At 39.6% G+C, this 22,983-nt stretch overlaps 2 protein-coding genes across 3 annotated transcripts in view; one reads left to right on the top strand and one right to left on the bottom strand.

Annotated features, from left to right (window-relative positions):
• The window catches only part of DCBLD2 (discoidin, CUB and LCCL domain containing 2), a 44,593-nt gene that overhangs the window by 11,944 nt on the left and 9,666 nt on the right, over nt 1–22,983 (top strand). Inside the window, exons 2-9 of one of the 2 annotated variants that reach the window (XM_075436138.1) lie at nt 5,311–5,538; nt 9,786–9,923; nt 11,175–11,226; nt 12,585–12,657; nt 15,760–15,926; nt 16,568–16,608; nt 19,254–19,469; nt 20,715–20,839. In XM_075436138.1, coding sequence (XP_075292253.1) covers nt 5,311–5,538; nt 9,786–9,923; nt 11,175–11,226; nt 12,585–12,657; nt 15,760–15,926; nt 16,568–16,608; nt 19,254–19,469; nt 20,715–20,839 — 1,040 coding nt within the window. The remainder of the gene's footprint in view (nt 1–5,310; nt 5,539–9,785; nt 9,924–11,174; nt 11,227–12,584; nt 12,658–15,759; nt 15,927–16,567; nt 16,609–19,253; nt 19,470–20,714; nt 20,840–22,983) is intronic. The other variant, XM_075436146.1, reaches the window with a different exon arrangement.
• Nucleotides 5,015–22,983, bottom strand: part of LOC104333879 (cell cycle control protein 50C) — a 58,480-nt gene continuing 40,511 nt past the window's right edge. The window contains exon 12 of the transcript XR_012765585.1: nt 5,015–5,086. The gene's annotated coding sequence lies outside the window, so the exon portion shown is untranslated. The remainder of the gene's footprint in view (nt 5,087–22,983) is intronic.

The raw sequence follows: 22,983 nt of genomic DNA, 5'->3' as shown, positions 1-22,983 counted from the left end.
GAAAGCCAAGACTGCATTTCCAGAGATGGTGATTGAAAAGCTGTGTGTACAGATGCAAATAATAAAGCGCTAATTATCACTAGCCCAGCATGTGGCTAGCGTTGTAAATGAAAACAGTAAAATTTTGTTGTAATGGCATCTTAAATTTTGTACTTTTGCAGTAAGAGCCAGAATCAGCCTCTGTCTCCACCCTCTCCCGAGCTGCCAGCATTTTGAAATGCCAAATGGTTATTGTGCTTTACCTTTTGTCCCGTTCCTATCTTTGTTAAACCTCAACCTGTAATTTTATTACGCTTCTAAGGGTGCCTCACAGTAAGTAAATCAGTCCAAGCGGAGACAGCCTTAGTCCTGCCTGCCCTCCTTGGCTTGCCTTACCGCTAGTGCTTGCACATCGAGCTGCCTTGGAGGGGTGAGCTGGCTGGAATCCACTGCTGGGCTCTGGGAATGGGTAGGGGCACCAGGGTGTCCTCGGCCAGCATGGCTCCTGGAGCCGATGTCCCACTCCTGAGGGACTGGGCTTCTGGGAGAGGGATGGTGTGTGAGTTCCTGGGTGGGATCCAAGGTGGTTTAAAATGCAAACCCAGGCTGGCAGTGCTGGTGAAAGAAGCAGTTGCTGGTGTTTCCCTATTCTCACACTGTCCTGTCCCTCTGTCCGGGAAGGCACTGCTGCACGTGCATGCTAAAATAAATTACGGGATTGCTCTAGGTTAAAACTACCAGCTAGTTTTGTTTCAGGTCCCTGGTCTGGCTTACCATGTGGCTGCAGAAGTGTTTACCTACAGTTCCAGGAAGGGTGTGAGAACAAGTGGCCAAAAGCGAGAGGCAGACAAGGCTTGCAATTGTCTGTGGCTGCACCAATTTAAAGTGCCTCCAGTTTAAAGTGCCTTCAAGTGTTTATTGAGCTATGGCCTCACTTGTGGAAGTGTGGCGTATTTTATGTTGTGAAACATCTGTAGTGGGGTGAAATGCGCAAAGCAGTGTGTTACTGAGGCAAATAAATGGCATAAAGATGAAGGTGGACTGTGTGCTTATTGGCTTGTTAAGAAAATTAATTCTGATAGAGGAGCAGATTCCTTCCTGAAGAACATGGTCTCTGGATTTTAGTGGAAACAGCAATGAGTTTGGAGGACACAAATAAGGGCATTTGAAAATACCTGAAAAAGCTATTTCAAATTTGATGTCTCTGTGGTCTTCATTCCTCAGTGTTTCTTATCCATGGAACTGTTTTGTTTGTTGTGTAAACTTTCTTGCCCACACCGAGAAAAGGAAGAAGTAGATGCCGTGCCTTTTAGTGGCATGCTGATAAAGAGCAGGGAAATGCAGAGCACAGGAGCTAAACAGGAGAAATTATAGTACTGCATTGAATTGGAGAGAGTTGTGTATTTGAAGTTACTATGAGTGCTCTAACTGTATTAGCATAATGAAGGCATAATTCTAACAGGTTTGGTTCTACCTTTGCTTAGTTAAGAAAGATTAAATTACATCCTGTATGTATTCATAAACTTACAGAAAATCATAGCTTATATATGTAAAATCTTCTCAGGAAACCCAGTAGTTAAATTGAGTCTGTTCAAAAGGCAATGCCACGTGTTAAAACTGAGATCAGTGTTTTGATATGCATCAGTAATGCCTTACAGGCTGTAATCTTAAGCTGTCTGATGTCTTTATCATTCTCTCTTCTCCAAGTAAGGAATGGGAAAGCATTCTCTAGTCTTAAAGATTAATTTTTAACATGTTTTGGTAGTGAGAACAAGATTAGCAGTCACTAACAGCAACCAATCTCATGAGGGAAAAGTTCTGATTAATGGACTTCAACAACCGTAGAATAATTAATCTTTTTGGTGGTTATTAATAGAGTACTTAGCACCCACTCTTGCATGTGCAGGAGTCTCATTTCCACAATCTCAAAATTCCACATTTTCTTCTTATCCAGTGCATTTTGGTATGTTTGTATTGGTTCAAGTTCTGTATTTTGTTGACGTAAAAAAATTGGGTATGAGAAATCGTTTTAAATCATCTGCATGATTGCATCAGATGTCAGCATGCCGTAGCCTGGGGGTCATATGTAGTCTGTCAGGATAATTCATCCAGACTGCATTCGAAGGCGCCTGCAGAAGAGATGAATGGTTCTCCTAATGACAGCAGTCTGCTTTCCTCTGCTGGCTTCTTAAGAGGCACCCATGTTTCTAAAACACCTTTCGGTGAAGAGCCAAGCCTATTCGTGCTTGCTGTGAACATGGTCCTCAGGACATATGAAATTCAACACTCATCTGCAGACCTTACAGCAAATGTCAGGTGTAATGTGTACGTGCAAGTGATCTGGTGCTTCTGCGAAGAGCTTGATCTATTCTGCAAGTGCCGTAGGTCTGTTGTGTGATGGAGAGGGCTGAAAGAAAGTAAGAGACCCGTTCAGCTGCTTACTGACAACAGAAGTTGTCAGCCCATTCAAGAATAATTGGTTTAGGACCTGACATCTGTCTCATCTATGTGTTTTCGGATATTCCACTCTCATGCACACAGATTAACAGAAGCAAAAGATTCTGTGGCGCTTAATTAATGACTTCCAAATGAATGAAGTCGCTAATGCTCTTATATGTGTGGCTGTAGCGCAAAGAATTGTACTTTCTCTTTTTCTTGGAGAAATTGCTGAGTATTGCAGATTGCTCCCCTGATACAGGGTGTATGTATGTGTCTCTGCGGTTGATCGGTGGTCTTTATACGACTTTGGTAGAAATGATGAAGCACACTTACATAGAGAGGCTCAAGAACTACCCTTTTATAGTGCCAATAAAATGAGGTTTCATTGTTCTGCAAGTTTCACTGGAAGTCTGATATTTAGAACTTTCCAAACAGCCCCTGAATGATGCTGCTGCCCTTAGCAGGCTGTACACTACATGCCAGAGATGCAACGGTAATCTTCAAATCCTTCAGGCACGAAGTGTCTGGCACTTCTGCTATTGCTAACCTAAGTGAAACACACGACAGAAAGATGTAAAAAGTCCAGTCATAATGAGCTGCTTCTCAAAACTGGCTTCATAGTAAGATGATGCTGTAGATGCAGTTCAGTACATGTTTTTTTTCCTTTCCATTCCTTTCTAGAATGATTTGACAGCAGGTTCTTTAATATGGATAGATTAGAGAAGTATTTTTGCTTGCACGTTTTCAAGAAAGTCTACAACAAAAGGGATATTTGAGATTTGTATTTCCATTAAATTGTGTGAGACAGATCAGAAAGTTTTTCTGTCCAACCACTGGAAACAAGACTGATTTTTCCAAGCTACCGGGAGAAATTTCACGTTTCTTAGTGACGTGTCTTTAAAAGAAGAGTCTCAATGTGCTTTTGAAACTGAGAATATTTTATTTGTATTTTGTCACCTAAGCGTGTAAGAGTGTTTTTGGAGTTCTTTTCCTTTTCTCATCAGAAAGGTGTGCCCTGATCATTCATACAAACACAGTGCTGGTATTGTTTCATGCCTGAGACAGCTGAACAGCAAATTAGTGAAGAGGATGGTTTAAATGAATGTTAGGCATGATCTTTTCTACTTTTAACTGGAGAAGTTTATGGTTTAAGTATGGTTTGGGTCGAAGAAAAGGCCCAGGCTCTCCTTTGTCTTTGACTTCCAGCAGCATAGGCTTAAGATGCAGAATTATGTGGAGGAATCAAAGATACATAATCGTGCATTATTGGTATTCCTGGTTGTAAGAAATAGCATTTGTGTGGTTACCGCATTGCAATAACAGGCCCATTTAAATGAGAAATAATTAACTACCAATATTCTAGGTCGTGCAAGCATTTTTATTTTCCTTAAAATCCACCCAGAACAATGTATGTGCCTGTGCAGGTGAAAGCTACTGTGATTTCATGTTCAAAAGGCCACTATATTAGTATATCTGCATAATATTTTCAATCTGTAAATGAGAAGACTGTTGCTCACCCCTTTCACGGGATAAGAAAAGCACAGAACTGGTTTACTGGCTCTTTGGTGTTTTTTAGGACATAACCTAAAACTGACTGCTGCTTATGTTGAAAATTATTTTTATATGTTTGCATTGTAAAGAGTTTTGAAATACTAGCCACAGATATCACAATGAATAAAGACCTAGTATATACTTGTTTTTATTGTGTTAATATAATAAGTTCCATGTATTTTGTAATATGTGTGAATATTTGCTTGCAAAAAACCAGTTGACTAGCAAAGGAATCAGTATTTTTCTTGACTGTTGGGCATATTGACTAATACGGAATCTGACATTTAAAGGTTTACTAACTAGTAAACCAAGACCATATAGGTTTTGAATGATAAAGCTTTCACTTTTAGGTTTATAACGTGCCGTTGGAAAGAAGCAAGGATTAAAATGATACACAAAAATGAGGTTTAAGTTACTTCTCTTTAACTTTGGACAACTGTGTCTCGTGTATTAGAACAACAGTAATTTAGGAATGTAATTTATCAGCTGTCACCCAAATGGAAATGATACTTGTCATGGGGTGGAACAAAGTGTTCTAAAGCAACTTGCTAAAATTTGGTGAAGAAAACCATGGCTAAACAACAGCTTTACAAATAGAACTTTTGATTTTACTGAAGCAGATATTCCAGTTACCTTTTCCAAAAGAAGATGTATCATTTTGATTCAAGACTTGTAGCAACAGAAGAAGCTGCAGCTTGCATCTGTTAGGTGCAAGGCCCCAGGCTGGAGTTATAATGTAATTTGTTGTAGAAATCCAGAAAACTTAAGCGTGTTCTCTAAAGAGCTGGAAGAATTAAATACAACATCAAAATTGTGATATAGTAGAAAACAATGCATTAGCAGTTTGATGGTCAAACCTGGTAGTTATTTTCAGTAGAGTATTTGCTGTCCGTTGTCTTTCCACTTCTTTCTTATCGTGTTGTGAATACAGTAACAGCAGTACAACTGATGTTTTATTGGCAGGTTTCTCCTTCCTTTTCAGAACCTGTTTTCTTCTGTATGTAGGTGTTCAGGGAACATGAAATATCAGGGACACTTTCCATACTGTCTGTGCAATTGTTAAAGTCATTATGGATGAATTTTTATTTTGTTGAGGAAGCAGCAGCTTTCTGGCCACCTATGATGAGAAGTTAAATGTTAGGCCAACGTTAGTTGAATGGTGTTTTCTCACAATTGCTGTTTCATCTGCATGCAGCTTGCCTTGGAGTTTTCTTGCAATGTGATTAGTATGGTTAAAAAACCACCAGAACTCATAGAAGTGCTGAAAACCAAGATGACTAAAACACTAGTGAAGCTTTGAAGATGAGCGTGTGAATCTGATTTATTTTTGTTCTTTTGTAGGTGATGGATGTGGACACACTGTTCTGGGCCCTGAAAGTGGAAGTCTTGCTTCGATAAACTACCCGCAGACCTCTCCCAATAGCACAGTCTGTGAATGGGAAATACGTGTAAAGCCTGGGCAGCGCGTTCAGCTCAAATTTGGTGATTTTGATATTGATGACTCGGATTCCTGTCATTCGAGTTACTTGAGAGTTCATAATGGGATTGGCCCCAACAGGACAGAGATAGGTAGGAGCTTTTTTATATAGAATTTGGAAGATACTGTTAGTACTTTTGTTACTTTTTGGATTTCTCCCTGTTTACCTGCTCTGAGCAATGAGTAACTACTATGTGTATGGCATTAGTTAAGTTCTTTTTTATTGCCGTAGAAAACTTACAGTTCAGTTGGCTATTGGGCAGGGTAGGACCTTGCCTGAATACATCATGCGGTGCTTTGAACGGTGTGGATTTTGAATCTTATGAGAAGTGATGGAAAGAAGGTCTTTATTATTTACAGGAATCTCAAGGTAAAAAAAGGAATTTTAGTAATTCTGTAATCAGAGTTGTGTTTTTTTCTGAGCTCCGTATTAAGGAAACGCTGCAAAACTTTTAGGAGTGCTGTGTATAGCTCGCCACAGTAGAAAAACAGCCATCAGGGACTAGTTTTAGTATATTTACTGCTGGTAGTACTGTTAGAAAGCACAGCTGAGGAGAGCTTCTTCTGTGTGCTGTAGAGGTCTTCAGTACAGGGATGGAGTACAGGTGCAACTGTAACTATATAAAAATAAAAGCAATAAAGAAAACAGTAGTCTGGTTGTCCCTTTCTCTGGTGACATGCTCATTTCAGGTATGCTTACCATTGTTGCTCAGCAGATGAGCGCTCTGTTTGGAATGCCAGAGTATTCTGCTGTTATTAAAGTGTATGTAAATGTCCGTCGTCTTGACAGAATTCCTATATCCTAAAAATGTACTGAAAAAATGACAGGTAATAATGATAGCAGAACATCCTACATGTTGTTCGTGCATACAAAGATTAGATGCTAAATGCAGCACAGGTCCTATAGTAATCTTTGACTCTTCAGAATCTCAAAGGAAACTCCACTGTCATTTTTTTTCTCAGACATTTCCCAGTAGCTAGCAAAGTTCTTATAAGCAGTGGAGAGGGACTTGCAAAAAGCTGTGAAGAGCTTCATTTAAAAAATAAAAAAAAAAAAAAAAAAAAAGAGAAGTAGTATATATACCTGAAATGCCTTTCTTTTTACGTGGAATAGCTCTGATTTGAGCTGTTCATCTCAATGGTATTAAATGATGCCAGGCTTCAATAGTTGTAATTTTCTGATGATGGCAATAGTTTAATTTTTGTCCTCCTTAAGAGGGCAAATTGAATTTCCTGGCTATAAGGCAGGGTTTTTTTCAAATAGCAGTGTGGCATCATCTACATCAAGGTATATGTAGTGTTACTGTGCATAAAACTCAAAACGAATTGTCATTTTTCCTTCACTAAAATTAGCTGTTATTGTGCAGATTAATTTCATTTTCTTTCCTAAAGCTTTAATCTGGAGAGAGAGAAAGAGATTTACTTCACCCAGATTGTTTTTGTGCAACTCAAATACTGATACCACTAAATTCAGTCTTTTTCTAAGGAGACTGTTGGAATGTTAGCTTTGTTAATCCTCTTTTTCAACTATTACCTAGGTAAGTGTGTGTGAGAAGAAGTATGTGCTTGGAGCCGTTGAGCCAGACTTAGTCTAAAATAGGCAATGCTGAAGTCCTTAAATGGCAAGGAACGTCCAGTTCTGATAAGTCTATTATTCATTTTTACAAGTGACTTAATGGGTTCGAGTAAATTTTCTACTTCATTTGTTTCTCTTGACTTTCAGCTGTTCCCAGCTGGTGTAGTAGCACAGTATGTTGAGCAAATCTGTGTGTTATTCTGCTCTTAATAAATTAAATCACAGAACAAACAGTGATATTAACAGTGGCAGATACAGATGATGCAGATTCTTGAATGTTCATGTTTGAAGCAACAAACACCAAAGAGATTGAAGGGACCTGAATTTTTTTGGAAGAAGTTCAGATTTATCCTAAGTTTTTCCATTCAAGACTACTGACATGATCTAACATTAAAATACTTGTATTACATAAAGTCTGAAATTCGGTGATACCTACTTTAACCCAAAATGACTTAAAAATTGGCTGATTAGATTAAAAACTGAATTGCTAGTGGGCTACTTCATTGATAAACAGAGAAGGTTTACAATGAAGCTTTTAAGGGCTGGTTCTTGTTTCAAGCCTTTTGAGTATTAATCAATAAATCAAATGAAGATTTAAATCTTTGGTGTTAAATTTGTCTCTAGTTTAAGTAAGATCTTGAGGTGTTCTGTGTTGGATTTTGTCACAGTCCAGTCACTGGACCTGTAACGGTCAGATGCACTTACTTAATACATACAGCCCAGATCTGTAGGAGCAGAGCAGGTAACCTTCCATGGGAATTCGCTCTCCTACTGTCATGTTGCTGTACAAAAGCACTTGGGGTCCTGCAATGCCCGACTACAGACAAAATAGTGACATTGCATCTTCTGCACATACCATTGACAGAGACATCATGGCAGTCACGTGCTGCCCATTTCTAGTGCCTACTTTTTGAAAAGATTGCTAAAAATCTGGCGAGAGGCAGGGAAGAGTTAGAAAAATGATTTACAGTCTCAAAAGTGTGTCTTGCCGTGAATCATAAGGTGCATCAGTCTACGGTTTGTCAAAGGCTGTATCTCCATGGTGCAAGGAGCGCTGGATGGTTTATCCAAGCTAGATTTAAATGTCTTGCTCCATGTCTTTGCCCAAAGAAGAGGATAAATGGTGTCTTGAGGACAGTCTGACCTACCCTGAGAGGAATCTCATGCTGGTCAATCGTGTAACAATATCCAGTGGCTGATTAAAACAAAACAAAAAAAGGAGAAGGGGTAGTTGGAAAAATGATGCAGTTCATCATAATGAATGCAATTAATCATTGAAACATGACTTAGAGCAAAACATAGGGTCAATGTGGAGCCTCAGAAAAAGTTACTTCTTTGTAACTTGCTGATAACCAATTTAAGTAGTGAACTGAGATAATGTTGTATTTGTATAATACTATAAATTTCATTAAAGTATTGTAAAATCTGTTTTCTGTTTTTTCATTAGCAAATAGCCTTGCTTTGTTCAAAAAATATCTGAATAAGCAACATTTAGAAAGCTCTGGATAATGACAGGAGTTTGTATTTCTATTTTTAAAATTTTATTAGCATTTGAGAGTGCAGTTAAAGGAATTTGACATACACGTTATATTTGTGGGGTTTTTTGTATTATATTTGTTAAGAACTATTCCTTCAGGGCAGTGTTATTCCAGTCCCTCTACTTTAGTATTGCAATTTGCCTCTAGTCGAAAAGGGAGTCTGGCTTCTTTTTTTGTTGTTTTACGAGATGGTGACATACTTATTATCAAGAAAGCAAATAAATGAATAGTAAAGTGAAACATATGCAGTGTCATTTGCTGCTGGTGATTATTCATGTTGATTATCCACTGCAGAATCTTAAATAGGGTTATAGATGATTTACAACATTGAATCATCAAGGGAGCCTATAGAACAGAAGATTTTTTTTTTCCTCTCGCCTATAGAACAGAAGATTTTTTTTTTTTTTTTTTCCTGAGAGGTTAATAAGCTGATCAGTATTTTATTAAAGTTTCTAGTCAGTAGGACTAGAGAATTTCATATTGACTTGGATATGTTTAGGAGCCATTCATGCAGGTAATGTAATTTGGTAGTAATTCTAGGATTTCATAGGGAAAATATTGTCAATATCTGCAGACTCCAGCATCTCAATTTAAAATGTATTATTTTTGGTCATTTTGGATGGCAAGAGAAGTATCCAAATGCAGAACCTCTGCTAGGTTTTATAGGTGCAGCAAACCGGAAAGTGAACCAACTGGCAGTTTGTATTAATGGCACATATGCTCGTATGTTAATGCTGAAGTGCGGTGAATCATGCCTGCTGTTGTTCGAAACTGAGAAAAGCAGTTGGCAGAAGCTGTGAGGTAGTTGACAAGGAAGAAGTGCCCCGACAGCTGAGGGAAGAGAAGGGCTTTTTTCTCATTTGCTTCTGTAAATGATTATTGTTGTCCTAACTTGATCCTTTTCCTCGACAGATTTCTCGTGGTCTTTGAAGAACTGACTGTGAGGGTTATGCATGGCTGGGGGTGAATGGGATAAGGTCACATTTATTTGCAAGTCTTAAGGGTATGGGAGACACTCGCCTGTTGACAGTGGCAAAATAAGTGTGGTACCCATACTCTGCCATTTGCTCTAAGTGGACACTGACTGCATTATTAGTATCACGCACATGTATTTGTTTTTGAATATATGCCAGAAGTCGTGTGAGCTTACACTGCAAATGAAAAAAAGGTGCTTATTACGTGTGCTGGTTTTGGTCTATGTCTGTTCTCCCCCTTCTCTCCATAGGAAAATACTGTGGGTTTGGCTTTCAAATGGATGGTTTAATTACTTCAAAAAGTAATGAAGTCACAGTACAGTTCATGAGTGGAATGCATACTTCTGGACGTGGCTTTCTTGCAGCTTATTCAACCACTGACAAATCAGGTATTTATAATTATTTGGTAATTGTGCTGGTAAAATTAGAGCTGCCTCATAAAAGCACAGAACTAATTTGTTTATTTCTGTGTTCTTACAAAGTAACTTCTAAAAATGAAGGCTTTCAATGCATTACGTATACAACACAGTATACTTTCTGATACTTCTGCATAGGAAATTGGACTGCTCAGTTACTATTTCAGTTACTGTAGTTTTAAAGAATTAGATCAAAACTTACCCTGGACAGCAGGGCAAGAATCACAGTTATCTGTTACGAATGAAAGAGCTGCTTTGGATAAAGGATGAAATGCATTTTTTCAGGTAATAATCAAGGTGGTAGGTAACTAAAAAATTTTCAATTTTCTTATTGAACTGTATGTATTTTATACAGACCAATCCCATGGAAAATTTTATTTTGGTAACAGTTTCCTATACGCCCTCAACTCTTTAAATATATAATTGGCTGACTACTTTTTAGGTGTTTTGCCATTTCTTGTTTTTTCCATGGTTTTGGCTATTCTAGCCTCTAAAGGAGGATGCTGTATTTGGTTTGCATCTCCTTCCACTCATTGTAAAAGTGAGTGACATACGTGGTCCACAAGCAAATGAAGGTTTGCCAGCAACTGCTTCACAAGGCAAAAGGCTTGAGAAGACCCTTTCTAGAAGCAATTCTAAAAAGAGCAGATAAAGAGTTTTCATTTTTAGTTTGTGTTTTGTGGGTTTTCTGATGCTTTTCTCTTTGTATTTTGCGCTGTATGTGCTGATGCATAGCAGACTCAACATCAAATTTGAGATATCAGTCATGGATGCCAGTAACATGGCACTCCAATGTTTATTCCCTACGCTGCCTGGTTTCCGTACTGTAGGACTGTTAAATGCTGAAAACACAGACCTGTTTAGCCATCTTATTAATTTAATTTTGTGAAAAGAGCGTATGTTTGTGTCTCTGAATTATGGCAGATCCTCTGAAGTATAGCTATAAATTAAATTTCAGCTGCACAGAAAAATGCATGCTTGCAGTGTTTCTCTTCTTGTCTATGTCGCATTCTTAGTGGATTTCCCAGTTACTCAGACAAATTATCAAGGTTCTACTGTAATACAAAATCTGTTGCAAGAAAGTTTAGTAGGAACATGTTTTTTGCATTCTGAGACTTTTGGTTAAGCCACAGAGGCTCAAATGTGTATTTTTGTGCACTTTAAAAAGCATACTCAAACTTACTGTCTTTATCATCCTCTTGACTTAACATTTTTGCTTTCCAGACCTAATTACCTGTTTAGACAATGCGAGTCACTTTTCTGAACCAGAATTCAAGTAAGACCGATTTTACCTGTTTCCCTCCAGTCTCATTAATGACGTCATTTTCGTGTTTCTACCTTGCTGTTACTTATACCTGATGCAGTTTGAAAACTGGCTGTCCAGAGAACTTAATAAACAAACTAATTAGGGTTAGAGCTGAATAATTTTGACACTTGCACTCCTCCTTCCTCTCTCTCTCCCATTTTTGTTCTTTACATGCAGAATACAGTAGAACCTCGTTAATTTGCACTAACACGTGGGAACTGATCTCTCATTCCTACAGAAAGAATATTGCTTTTATAAACACATATTATAGCAGGTATACACCTTAAATACTGAAACTCATATTACAGTTATCTAAGAAGCACTAAACTATGAAACGTGTTAAAAATTACAAACCCATTTCACAATTTGGTGTGAATTAATGAGGTTCTGTGGAGACGTAAAATGCTGCACTTTCTGATGGGGGAAACATGTCAATTCGCTGTTTTCTCCTTCTCCCATTCCCATCTAAAGCAAGGATGGTGTTTAAAGCTGCAGACTATTGTGAAGTACCTAAACTTACTTTGTGGGGAACTTCAGCCCTGGTATCATAAAATCTTTCAAAGTGCAACTTTTGCATTTCTCTTTCATTTTCCGAAGTTCCAAAATAGGGCTCTAGTTGTAGGTTCTGGCCTTACTCAACGTGTGTTGAAGTCTCTGAATCGCGCTATTTTTGTGGCACCTGCGAAGTTGCTTCAACTGTTGTTGAAGTGCAGTGAAAATGTGAACAGTTTACTCCAGTTCACTGTTAAATCTTGAAGATGTAATAGTTTTTGTACGTGCAGTATGAAATGGTGCTGGAATGTGAACATGGGCTTGCATCAGAGGTGCAGATGTCTTGCCTCTTGCTTTTCATGAGCTAGTGGTATTAACTGAATTTGGCCATGTTTTTGTGATCAAAGCATTGCCAGGAGCTATTATAAAATAACATTACTTTTCAGATGTATTATTTAAGGATGCAAACCAAATAGATATGCAGGTCTCTAGTTTCTAAAACAAAATTCATTAGTATTGGTGCTTATATGACTTTCAATTTATGGAAGCCATGCAGTATTTATATTGTAAAATGCTGGCTTTATTAATTTATGATATTGAGACCGGAATTGTAGTTTCAGCTGGGACATTTTTTTAAACATTTTCAAATGTCTGGTCTCCTGTTCTCTTCTTGAGTACTTTTTTGTCTGATTTGATATGTTTTCAGTTAGGATATGTCCTTAAATAGTGAGATATGAATTATAACAGTGTATTGTAAATCAGAAACATAGTGACTACTTTATAACATTATAGGAATTGTAGTTGAATGCATATCTTGATACTTTGTTCTCTTCCAGTAAGTATTGTCCAGCTGGATGTGTGATTCCTTTTGCTGATATTTCAGGCACTATTCCCCATGGATACAGAGACGTAAGTAAAAATACCGTGGACTCAAGTGAATTTTGTTAAAACACGCAGTGTATAATGAAAAGTCAGTTATAGTTGTACACATTAGTTCTGCTGCCTGGGTTCTGGAATTTGTACCTTCTAAGGTGAACAGCACGGTACTAATTTTTTTGCACAGCTGCTAAATGGCTGGTGCTTCAGTTGTTGCCATCTCCAAGAAGCGAAGTAGCGTAGTGGAGACTCAGACGTTTTTGTAAGGCCTGCTGAGAAGGGTGAATCAATCAAAATGCTGTTTTATACTTCCCGTTTTGGTTATGTTGGCTTTCTCAGGTTGGGAAGTTCAGATTTACAAAGAGAGAACCAGTTCTTTTAATGGTCCTCTTGTTTTTGACACTAATACATCTCTAAACAGAGAGTCTCAGTGGTTATCTTAATTTTTTATTACAACATGAGAGATGAAATACTATTTATGCTCAGCAGCTATAAAATAATTTGCAAACCAGAGTATACGGTAACATTAGTAGTTCTATAAACTGGAAAAAATCTCTAGTAATGTACTATTTACTTAGAACACTGCAAAAACCTATACACTGTTTTTCTGATGTATGCTTTTGTAACTGAATTAGCATACCTCCCATAGGACTGGAGGGTGCTTGTTTATTTTTAAGTGATTATAATTTTGATAGCAATCTAGTAAAAACTACATTAAATCTCTTTGTTTATATTAAAATACTCTTTCTAGTAAGCCATTAGATCTAGCACAGAGGAAAGACAATTTAAAAACGTTACTAAGCAAAGTTTTTAGTATTCATTATGAACGTAAAACGCGCCTCTCTGATTTTGTTCTCTCACATATCTGTAAATTCTAGGCTACCTGCTTAAATAATAACCCGTATATAAAAAACGTCACCACAGTGTAACTGTGTTACATGTTCTGGTCCACAGTGAGTCCTCGCTAAATGGCTGTGAAGTAGTTTTTATAGCTAGTAATAAGATGAGGTTGAGTCTCTGCCTAACATATTTGCAGCATTTATAGGAGTTCCGCTTGTTGGGAGTTTTTTTTCTGAAATCTGGAAAACCTGTTTTCTGTGGATGAAACGGGGAACTTCAGGGAGTAAACACCCTGACTTCCTTTTTGTGTACTTTATTGCGCTGACTAAAAAGGCAGAGAATTTCCCTGAAGTCATGTGGAAGGAAAGCAAATTGTCTAGCACTTCTAGACAGTTTCAGGCAGAGATTTCTCATGAGTCTCTTTCAAATGATCAGCATCTGCTTGCTGCTCTAAAAAAATACCCGAAATTCTGATTCTGTTGTGTGTGACCCGAATGTCCACAGGCCCTGAGGACTTGGGGCGCTCATTGCTGACATCTTCTGGTGAGCAGGGAGGAGAGGGCTGCATCTACTGCAGAATCCTGTCTCTTACTTTCAAGGGAATGTAGGAAAGGAAAGGGGAGCTGCGTGCATGAGCAAGACATAATCACACTTAGTTAGAAGGGTTTTGGGAAATCTTTTTGGGGTGGCGAGTAGGGTTAGAATTTTTGTGTGGGAATATACTGAGGAGAATTATGTTCGGAAAAGTCTTGGTGAGCAGGTTTTTTCACCAGTGAGCTTGAGATATAGGAGCATCCTGGCCTGCTGTACATGCAGTATTTCTAAAGAAGCCACAGTGGAGAAAGCTGTTCTGTGTTTAAAATAATGTGAGAAAGAAAATCTTCTATCAAGTCTTCCTTCCCTGGAAAGGACCTGCTGATTCCTTCTTAAAGACCTGTGGGGAGGCTATGTAGCACCCAGGGGACTGGCTGGCAGAGCAGTGCAGCGGAGGTGTTTGGTAGCAGCAGCTAGCAGTGGACTTCGTGTGGGGGAGCAACTGTTAACAGTAAATAAAAATCTGCAGTCATTATGTGTTGTTTGCTGATTTGGGCAAGCCCGCGCTGGGATACCACGCTAGTAATAATGAGCTAAATATAGTTTCTGGAAGGTATATTGGGAGATACCCAGAAGGTCCTTCGCAGACCGCTGGGATCCACTCTGTCTTCTTGAATTCAGGTTGATCCTGGTCTCCTTGAATGTGAGCGAGGGGCTGTGGAATTGCAGTGTGTCCGTGCATACCCCAGTGCTGCACATTGGAGGAGCACTGGTGAACAGCTCTGTATGTGCCTGTTGCACTGTGCGTAGCCAGGAATCCTCCAGGAACCTTGGTCCACGTGGTGGACGGGTGCAAAGCCACTGCTGCTGAGCCTTTTTTGGAACTGGCCTGTCTCTCTGCTCCTGAGCACTAAGATGCTTCTTGGCCAAGCCCCTTTGGACTGGGAGGGTTTGCTTCCCAGCTGGAGAAGATCTCTGGGGCTAGTTTTGGTCCTGGAGACAGCAGCATCTTGCTCTGTTCGCTCTGTGCTTTGCCTGAAGGACTCAGTGCAGTGAGCCAGTCCTGCTCTCTGTGGCACAGCTAGCCTGCATGTGGGAACTGGAAGTGTGGCTGTGACCTTTGTTAGCAGGTCTGGGCTAACAGTCATTGAGGGAGAGGAGGAAAGAGTGGGATGTCCTGCAACAACTTGTTGTGTAGCTGATCTCCATTGACCTGTATAACCTAGGTAAAACGGTTCCGTAGAGCAAACTGTATTCACGTCTTGCTGTGGGTTTGTATGGATCAGATTGGTGGATGGTCAAACCATGCTTAACCATGAGTTAAAATAAAAAAATACAACGTATTGGCTAAAAGTTACAAAATTTGCAGTGCCTCACTCCTTAATTGTGAGAAAATGAATAAAGATACTTTCAGTGTGCTTTCTATTAAAAGGTTTTCCATGTATTTATGTATTCAACTTCTGTTGTGTAACACAACAGATTTATTGTAGGCTGCAAGTCTGGCTGTCCAGCTTTTCCAGACTGATTCACCTTGCTGTTTGTTTGAGCTTGTTTGATTACAAGAGTTAAATTCCAAATACATCTGGGTGAGAATGCAGTGAAATGTAGGAGTTTCTTTTTGTGTTTTCATAAATTCTGTAATAAATCAAACAGTAATGGTTTCTGAATAACAGAAATAACAGTTAAATAAGAACAGTTTCTTCATGTAAGAATAACAAAGACTATAACTCAACAATGTAGCATTTACCATATACAGTGTAGTATTTAATTTTTCTTTTTCCCCCCTCTTCCAAGTCATCATCACTTTGTATGGCTGGTGTTCACGCAGGCGTTGTGTCAAATACTCTTGGTGGCCAAATTAATGTTGTAATCAGCAAGGGAATTCCGTACTACGAAGGCTCCCTGGCTAACAATGTCACCTCAAAAGTGTAAGTGTACTTCCGATGTTCTGCTTCTCTTTAGCACCTTATACCTTGGTAGTGTCTCATTGCAGGATTAATTTCAGCTAGTTGGGGCTATGTGTTCTGTGGACAGGTTCCCTTCTGTAAGGTGCTCGCAATGCTCTTTTGCTACAGTGTCATTGTTTTACCAGATATTTTTAAACTCTAGACCATAAAGATTAATTTTGCAAATTCTGCAAGGATGCATGGCGTGACCATAAATTCCTAATGTTCTGTGGAAAAACAATACCTTAATGGCAACTTTTCACTTGCAGGGAAAAGAGTGTAACTTGTCCTTTTATCTCAGAAGTCCAGGGAATGAAAGCAATCAGAAGAGATTGATTCTTGTTATTATGATTAGCTTCATTTAAACGGGAAGCATTTTAATGAAGTCTTACGTTTCACTGGGCAGCTCTTTGTTTGAAAGCCTTTAACTCAGCAGCTCCGGATGAGATTTCAGTTGAAAAGCTGTTTGTACTGAAAGCACCGCAACTTGGTGACGCGAAGGTTATGCATGTGTGCCTAGGTTTCAGTGGCAAGCAGTCAGACAAGAAAAATAAATTGAAGACAGTTTATTTCAGTTTTCCTCACTGACTACACCAAAAAACATCATCTTTTGTTCTCTGCAGGGGACCGTTATCTACAAGTCTCTTCACATTTAAAACAAGCGGTAAGCCTTATCACGTGTATTATGTGTTGATACTTTCACACAAATTTTGTGAGTAGAGAAGTGTGCCGGTATTTTATTTCTTAATTTCCGTTCTAGTTACTGAGATTTTTTTTTACTGCATTCCTCACTAATGTATGTTTCTGAATCGTTTTGCTATCTCATTTTGATGATAAATCATCATTACGTTTATAGATGCATTGATGTATAAAGTAAGCCTCGCTTAGCTGCAGAGAGAGATTCTTTCAGGTTGTGTTCCTCTATTACAGTCTGATTGAAAGTGCCTTGACCCCCATACTTTAAATGCGCTGCTGAAGCAGAGTTGGGCACTGAAGAGTTGCTCTGTGTTGGTACCCCCTGTGCATTCTAGTTTTTTTCCAGGTTTACTCCTTACACTTTCTTTGTTGCCCCCTAAGAAAGCTAGCAGAAATCCCAAAATGATTCCTGAACTTTCTCTACCCCCTTTTACTTTTTTTCTCTGATATTCTTGCAACTGAATGTTGTGTGATAAATGATGTGTCTCTGTTGCTGTGGAAGGGCATCTCTTGGGCCTTGCTGTGTGTAAGTTGTGTTCCTTCTCGGCTGCTGTGTTTTATTTTGTAAATGTATACCAGGTTGCTGATTGGTATAGCCAGTGTTCCCCCTTTTTAAAGCTTTACTGCTTTGTGTGTTGTTACTTTCTATCAATTACCAGTTTTTAAATACATTAGTTGTAGTTTTCTAAACCAAAGCTAGCTTTTCTGTAAGTCTCTTTGAATGGATGTTGGAAGTATTGTGAAGACAGTGGCCTTTCCTTACTCTCTTTAACTCTGTTAATAACAATATAAAGAAAAACCTAACAAAAGCGTTATGCCTTCTTTCCATAAAGTTAAAAACAAGAACAAAAAAGAGGGAAATTGTACACATACTCCTCAAAAAAAGTAAACACTTTTCCCGATATATAAGTAAAAGTGATGCTGAATTGGGATATAAAGGCAGGAGTCTGATGGGCAGGAATGTTTGGAAGTGGAAATGTATACAAATAGCAAAAATTAGAAAATGTAATCCACATAATACTGAAATAATTCCTCTCCCAGACCTCTGCAAGAGCTGGAAGAAGGAATTGCATGTCTGGGGACCTTATGCATGGAGAATATTAAACACAGTGATCGAGGCAGGGTTTTGGGGTGTTTTTTGTCTTTCAAAATGTGATCTGGTAGTGTATATGAAAGTAATTAAATGGCCTGGAAAGATGAAGAGATAGGACAAAATGCTGATGTAGACTATCTGGATTTCAGTGACACACTTGAGAAGTTACTGAATAAGCTAGAGACAAGATGCAGGTCTAGATTAAAATGTATGTGGTTGGGTGGCCTAGGAGTTAGCTGAAGGAAAAAGAGGACCCTGTAGTGTGCTCAAATGAGGTTTATCAGACTATGGTGAAGTTACTAGTGTGGTTCTTCCATAACGGTTGGTTTCATGATTTAGTACAGAACAGAGGAGCATGTTACAAATGCTAGCAGTGTGATCAGTGCAGAGGAAGATGAAACTATTTGTACAGGAAGACCTGGCTGGTTTTGAGACTTGCGTAACAAAAATTAATGGAAAAGTCACGTAGCAAAAACTATAAGGTCAGGTATGTAGACACTGAGGCAGTGTTGCTTCAGACTGGCAGCCTGTTAGATGAAAACGACGGGTGAGGGAAAGGAGTTGGTTAATGAAGTGGGGGTGTGATCCTCTGCTGTAGCGTGACATATGTTCAGCAGAGACACCGAGGCGTTAATGGTGTCGCACAGGGCATTGGCAAAGCCTTTTCGGGCATGCAGTCGCTTGTGGGCTCTGTCACCTGCACCTCCCTTGAGAGGTGAGCGCCCGACCTTGGCGCAGAGGAGGGCTGCGGGGGACCCGCAGGGAGAGGGGGAGCTCACAGCAAGAGGGAGACCAGGCTGGGTGCTTCAGGCTGGCTGGCTGAAGGCAAAGATCGCTCCCGACTGGTACGTCTGGGGAGTACAGGTGTGAGAGGGGAAAACTGTTGGCACGACAGAACAAGATCTTAGCAAAGAGCAGACGGATATCAACTAGCCACAAGGAAATTTAGCCCGGAATTTAGGAGATGTTTTTTAGCCATCAGCAGAATGCGACATGGGAAGAAATGTTTAGTAAGAACGGTGACAAAAAGATACAACTAATTTCAATAATGTGTTTGAGCTCAAGGCCAGGATTATGATATGGCTTCCTACATTCTTTGGTGTATTGTTTGAATTAACATTGTGATACTGAGGTGGGTTTAAAAAACAAGAAGTTATACAGACACAAAAAAAGAATGAATGATCGAGTAGTCTGTGTCCCATTCCTGCATCAACCATACGTACTTTTAAACCACAACAGCTCCCCCAGAGCTTCTGTTCTGGTGCTCTGTGTGGGTGTTGATTGAGAGAATATCCACATTACTCCTGAGCAGGCAGAAATCATGCAATACTCAAGACTACAAGTTTGGTTCCAGCATCACTTTTGGAAAGCAGAAGGCGCTGTGGTTTTTTGGTAGTGTTGTTCTGGAACAAATTTAATGGCAGTTTAATATTTGCATGTAAAGTCTTAAACTCCAGGCAGGTAAAATCGTTGTGTAACTTGAATTTTCATTTCGAATCCTTACCTTTTCTGTTGCTCAGGTTGCTATGGGACACTGGGGATGGAATCTGGGGTAATCCCTGATTCCCAGATCACGGCGTCATCTATTCTTGAGTGGTCTAACCAAACAGGACAAGTGAACATTTGGAAACCTGAAAATGCCAGGCTAAAAAGGGTTGGTCCTCCTTGGGCTGCTTTTATCAGTGATGAACATCAGTGGTTGCAGATTGACTTGAATAAAGAAAAGAGAATAACAGGTAAGTGAATCTGATGTGGCTTTTAAGCAGCACACAAAAAGTTTGGTTACTGACATCCTTTTTTCCAGTGCTTGGTCTTAGATAAAGTCCTGGTGACATTCAGTTGCCATTACAGCAAAGTTGGTTCCGTGTCCTAACAAACACACAGAGGAGCCTGGAGTTGAACAGGTGGAGTTTCATAGTAGAGAACACCTCTTCCGTCAGAATTTGTTGGAGCATTTCTTGTGGGTTTACTGAATCCTTGATGCTTCCCTTTTCCTGCTGATTGTCTCCTTGGAGGTGCAAATCCGTACCCAGTTAGCTCGGTCCACTGGTGCCTCTGATGTGGCTGTAGCGCCATATGTTTGTAGGTTTTCCCCGCTGCCCATCGTGGCCGTAGTGCATCCAGCAGCGGAGAGGCAGCTGCAGTGCAGTGTGAGATGAGCAGCAGGCAGAGCAAACCAGCCGGCAGCCTGCCCCTCGCCTGAAGCGGAGCTTGGGCTGAGAGCTGGGGGTGGTGGGCCCTCGGCACTCCCTCAGCAATCGGACCAGACAGTGTGGACCGATGCAGCCAGTGTCTGGGTTAGGACGATCTGACTTAAAGTGGCTTTGAGCGCTTCACAGAGTTGCGGACTTTAAGACTATCGTGAAACACCCTCCTTTCATCAGTTTGGGTTTGTCTCTTGGATGCGTGAGTTGGTCTCTGTAAACTCAGCTGCACACCCTGCACTCAGCAACTTGGCTTCCTGCCATTAAGCAGCTCGGGTTCACCAGCAGCTTCATTGTTGCCTCCCTGGGGACCATTTGTATTTTACATCACTCCTCTAATTCCTCTGCTAATGAGCTTTTACAAACCAGCTTTCCTATGCGAGTCGTTCTGCAGCGCTGAGGTGTCCGCTGTGGGAAGCCACTGGTCCTTCAGCGGGGCTTCCAGGCTGGCAGCGCCAACGCAGGGGAGAACAGTGCTTCCTCGGCAGCCGGGCATGGCAGTGGGCCGTGGCCACATGAACAGGCCGTTACCGTCAGGAAACAGGGAGGGGTGCTTAGCAAGGTTATAGCACGAGAATTAAAATGTAAAAGTGAAATGGTTAGTAAGTTTCAGTCACTGTAGACATTTCAGACCCTGGCACCTTGGATAAACTTTTTGAGATGTAACTGGACCAGTGGAGATTCCAACTATGTAACTCTGGATTCAAAAGCTGACCTCTTAATTTTTACAAACTGGTACCAGTTTTTTGTCTTAACCGGACCCATTTGTTTTCACAGGTATTGTAACTACTGGATCAACCTTAGCAGAGTACTACTATTACGTCTCAGCCTACAGAATTTTGTACAGTGATGATGGGCAGAAGTGGACGACATACAGGGAACCTGGCATGGGTAAAGATAAGGTAAAAATACCACACGTTTTCTACGTATGCTCTACGGAGGTTTCACAATGGTAAATACGACTAATCTTGGTACGGTGAGGAAACATTAAATAATGTTCCTTTTCAGTGTAATTTTGAATCATAAATAGCATCTGTGCAGAAGAAAATATGAAAATATGTAAGGATTTGAGCAGTTCTGAAACTCAAGAGATTATTTTTATTACTGTTTAGGGGTGGGAATATTCTATACAGGAAACTTCCATTGCCAGTGGTGGGCTGTCTGGTACTGTGTCCCTTTAAGAACGATCATATTTCTTTCAAAACAGGTTGTATGTTTCAAAATTAAGGTTTACTTTATTATCCTTTGGTGGTTATGGAATAAATGTTAGGGGTTGTATAATTTTCCATCTCCTATAACGTTTCTGTCAATCTTACTTTTTGACAAAATATTGGTAAGTTTCTTTCTTGTATAATAGAACACCCTTGCAGAGGGGAGTTCTCTTAAAAGATGAAATGGTATGTTCAGATTGCAAATGCTTTGCCACACAGAAAAATTACTACTGTTAGTGGCAAGATAATCTTATTTTCCCTGGTTTTACAGTTTTGCAGTATGTAATAGACAGTAAAAATGAGAAAATTAATGTCCTATGTGGTCTGCCTGATGGTTCAGATCAGATTTTCTTGAACAAACAAGAGAATTCTTGGTAACCTGACTGCAACTAGAATTTCCTTCTTTTTCTTAAAATTCTTGGATGCAGTTTACCTTTTTTACTTCCATAGGCATGTGGTATTACATGCGTGTCATAGTAACTAGTAGCCGAGTAACTTTTTGGAAACGGGTCTTAAGAATGGTAACTCTTCAGCTGTACTCTTGGTTTTCTTCTGTTTACTGTGGGTTAAGAATGTTTCAAGGTAGGATGGAGCATCCTGTTGATGAAGTGAAAGGTTGAAGTATCTTGTTTGTTAAATTACGAGGTTTTTGAACACTGAACATAATCACAGTAGGAAACTTTCCCGAAAGGAGGAGACTTTACTCTTGGGTGGTCCATCTCCTTGAATCTACACGTGAACTCACAGGCTGTTAGTATGAAGCAGTCAAGGAAAAAAAAAAAAGTAAAAATCCAGCATCTTTTGCTAGTTTTCGAGTGCCCTCTTCTGGCCACAAAATAAAATCTCAGCGAGCCGCCTAGATTGCGGTTTCATGTTTCGTTTGATTATTTTCTTAGAAAACCTTTGCAGCTGTTGCCTTTTAATTTGAGCATATTGTTTTTCTTGCAAGTTCATGAAATGGAACAGATTGTGGAGCTTGAAATTACAGGCAGCAGATGTTCTTTTTGCACTCTTTGTGTCATTAGGTACGACACATGAAGAACCGTGCATATCCGGGAAGTGCCAGCTGTAGTTAAGTGACAGAAAAAAGGATTCAGTATGGTTGATCTCATAGGCTTCAAAATACCAGATTTTCCCTCTGTCTGACGGCCTCTCGCTTGATACAGCTTTGTGTTTGGATGCACACGCGTGCAGGCAGGCTTCTCCCTTTGAGCCCTACGTAATTGCACACCAGTCCAACCAGGAGTACTATTCCCTGTTTTTTTTGAAAGATGTTTGAAATTCCTAATATTGTTCAGGATAATCGCGGCTTTTCCAAGGCTTTCCTGTAGTTCTCCTTGCAAATAGCTTCTAGAGATCTATCAGTACTCAAGAAAATCTTTTCTTAAAATTTTGATATATGAAACGAATAAAATTGAATTGGGGAAAAATGACAAATCAAAGGTGCAGTGTTGGAAAAGTTTTGTTCAACAGCACAGAGGGAAATGGAGAGAGTTTGGTAATAAATGGAATATGAAAGTGATTTCTCGTCAAAAAACTTGGACTGTATTGAGCTCAGAAGCAAATTTTTTTGTGCAAAATATTGAATGAACAAAAAATACTGAGCTGCAGGTAAAGTTAAGTTACTGTCATAACACTTTGCATGAAAAGCTTGACTAATGAAAGCCTAGAGTAAAGAACTACTTTACTGTTAATCCTTCTTGAAGATAATAGACCGCATTAACGATTCTTGTTGCCTTTGCTGTTGCATGCTCAGGCTCAAAACCTGCAGTGAGACCGACTTTCAGCGCTGGGCATCTGTTTTCCTAATGGGTGACTTCTGTGCCTGTTGCTCG

Source organism: Opisthocomus hoazin, chromosome 1 (assembly GCF_030867145.1).
Source record: "Opisthocomus hoazin isolate bOpiHoa1 chromosome 1, bOpiHoa1.hap1, whole genome shotgun sequence".
Taxonomy (NCBI): Eukaryota; Metazoa; Chordata; class Aves; order Opisthocomiformes; family Opisthocomidae; genus Opisthocomus; species Opisthocomus hoazin.
The sequence above is the reverse complement of the archived record's forward strand: the minus strand, read 5'-3'. Positions and strand labels throughout refer to the sequence as shown.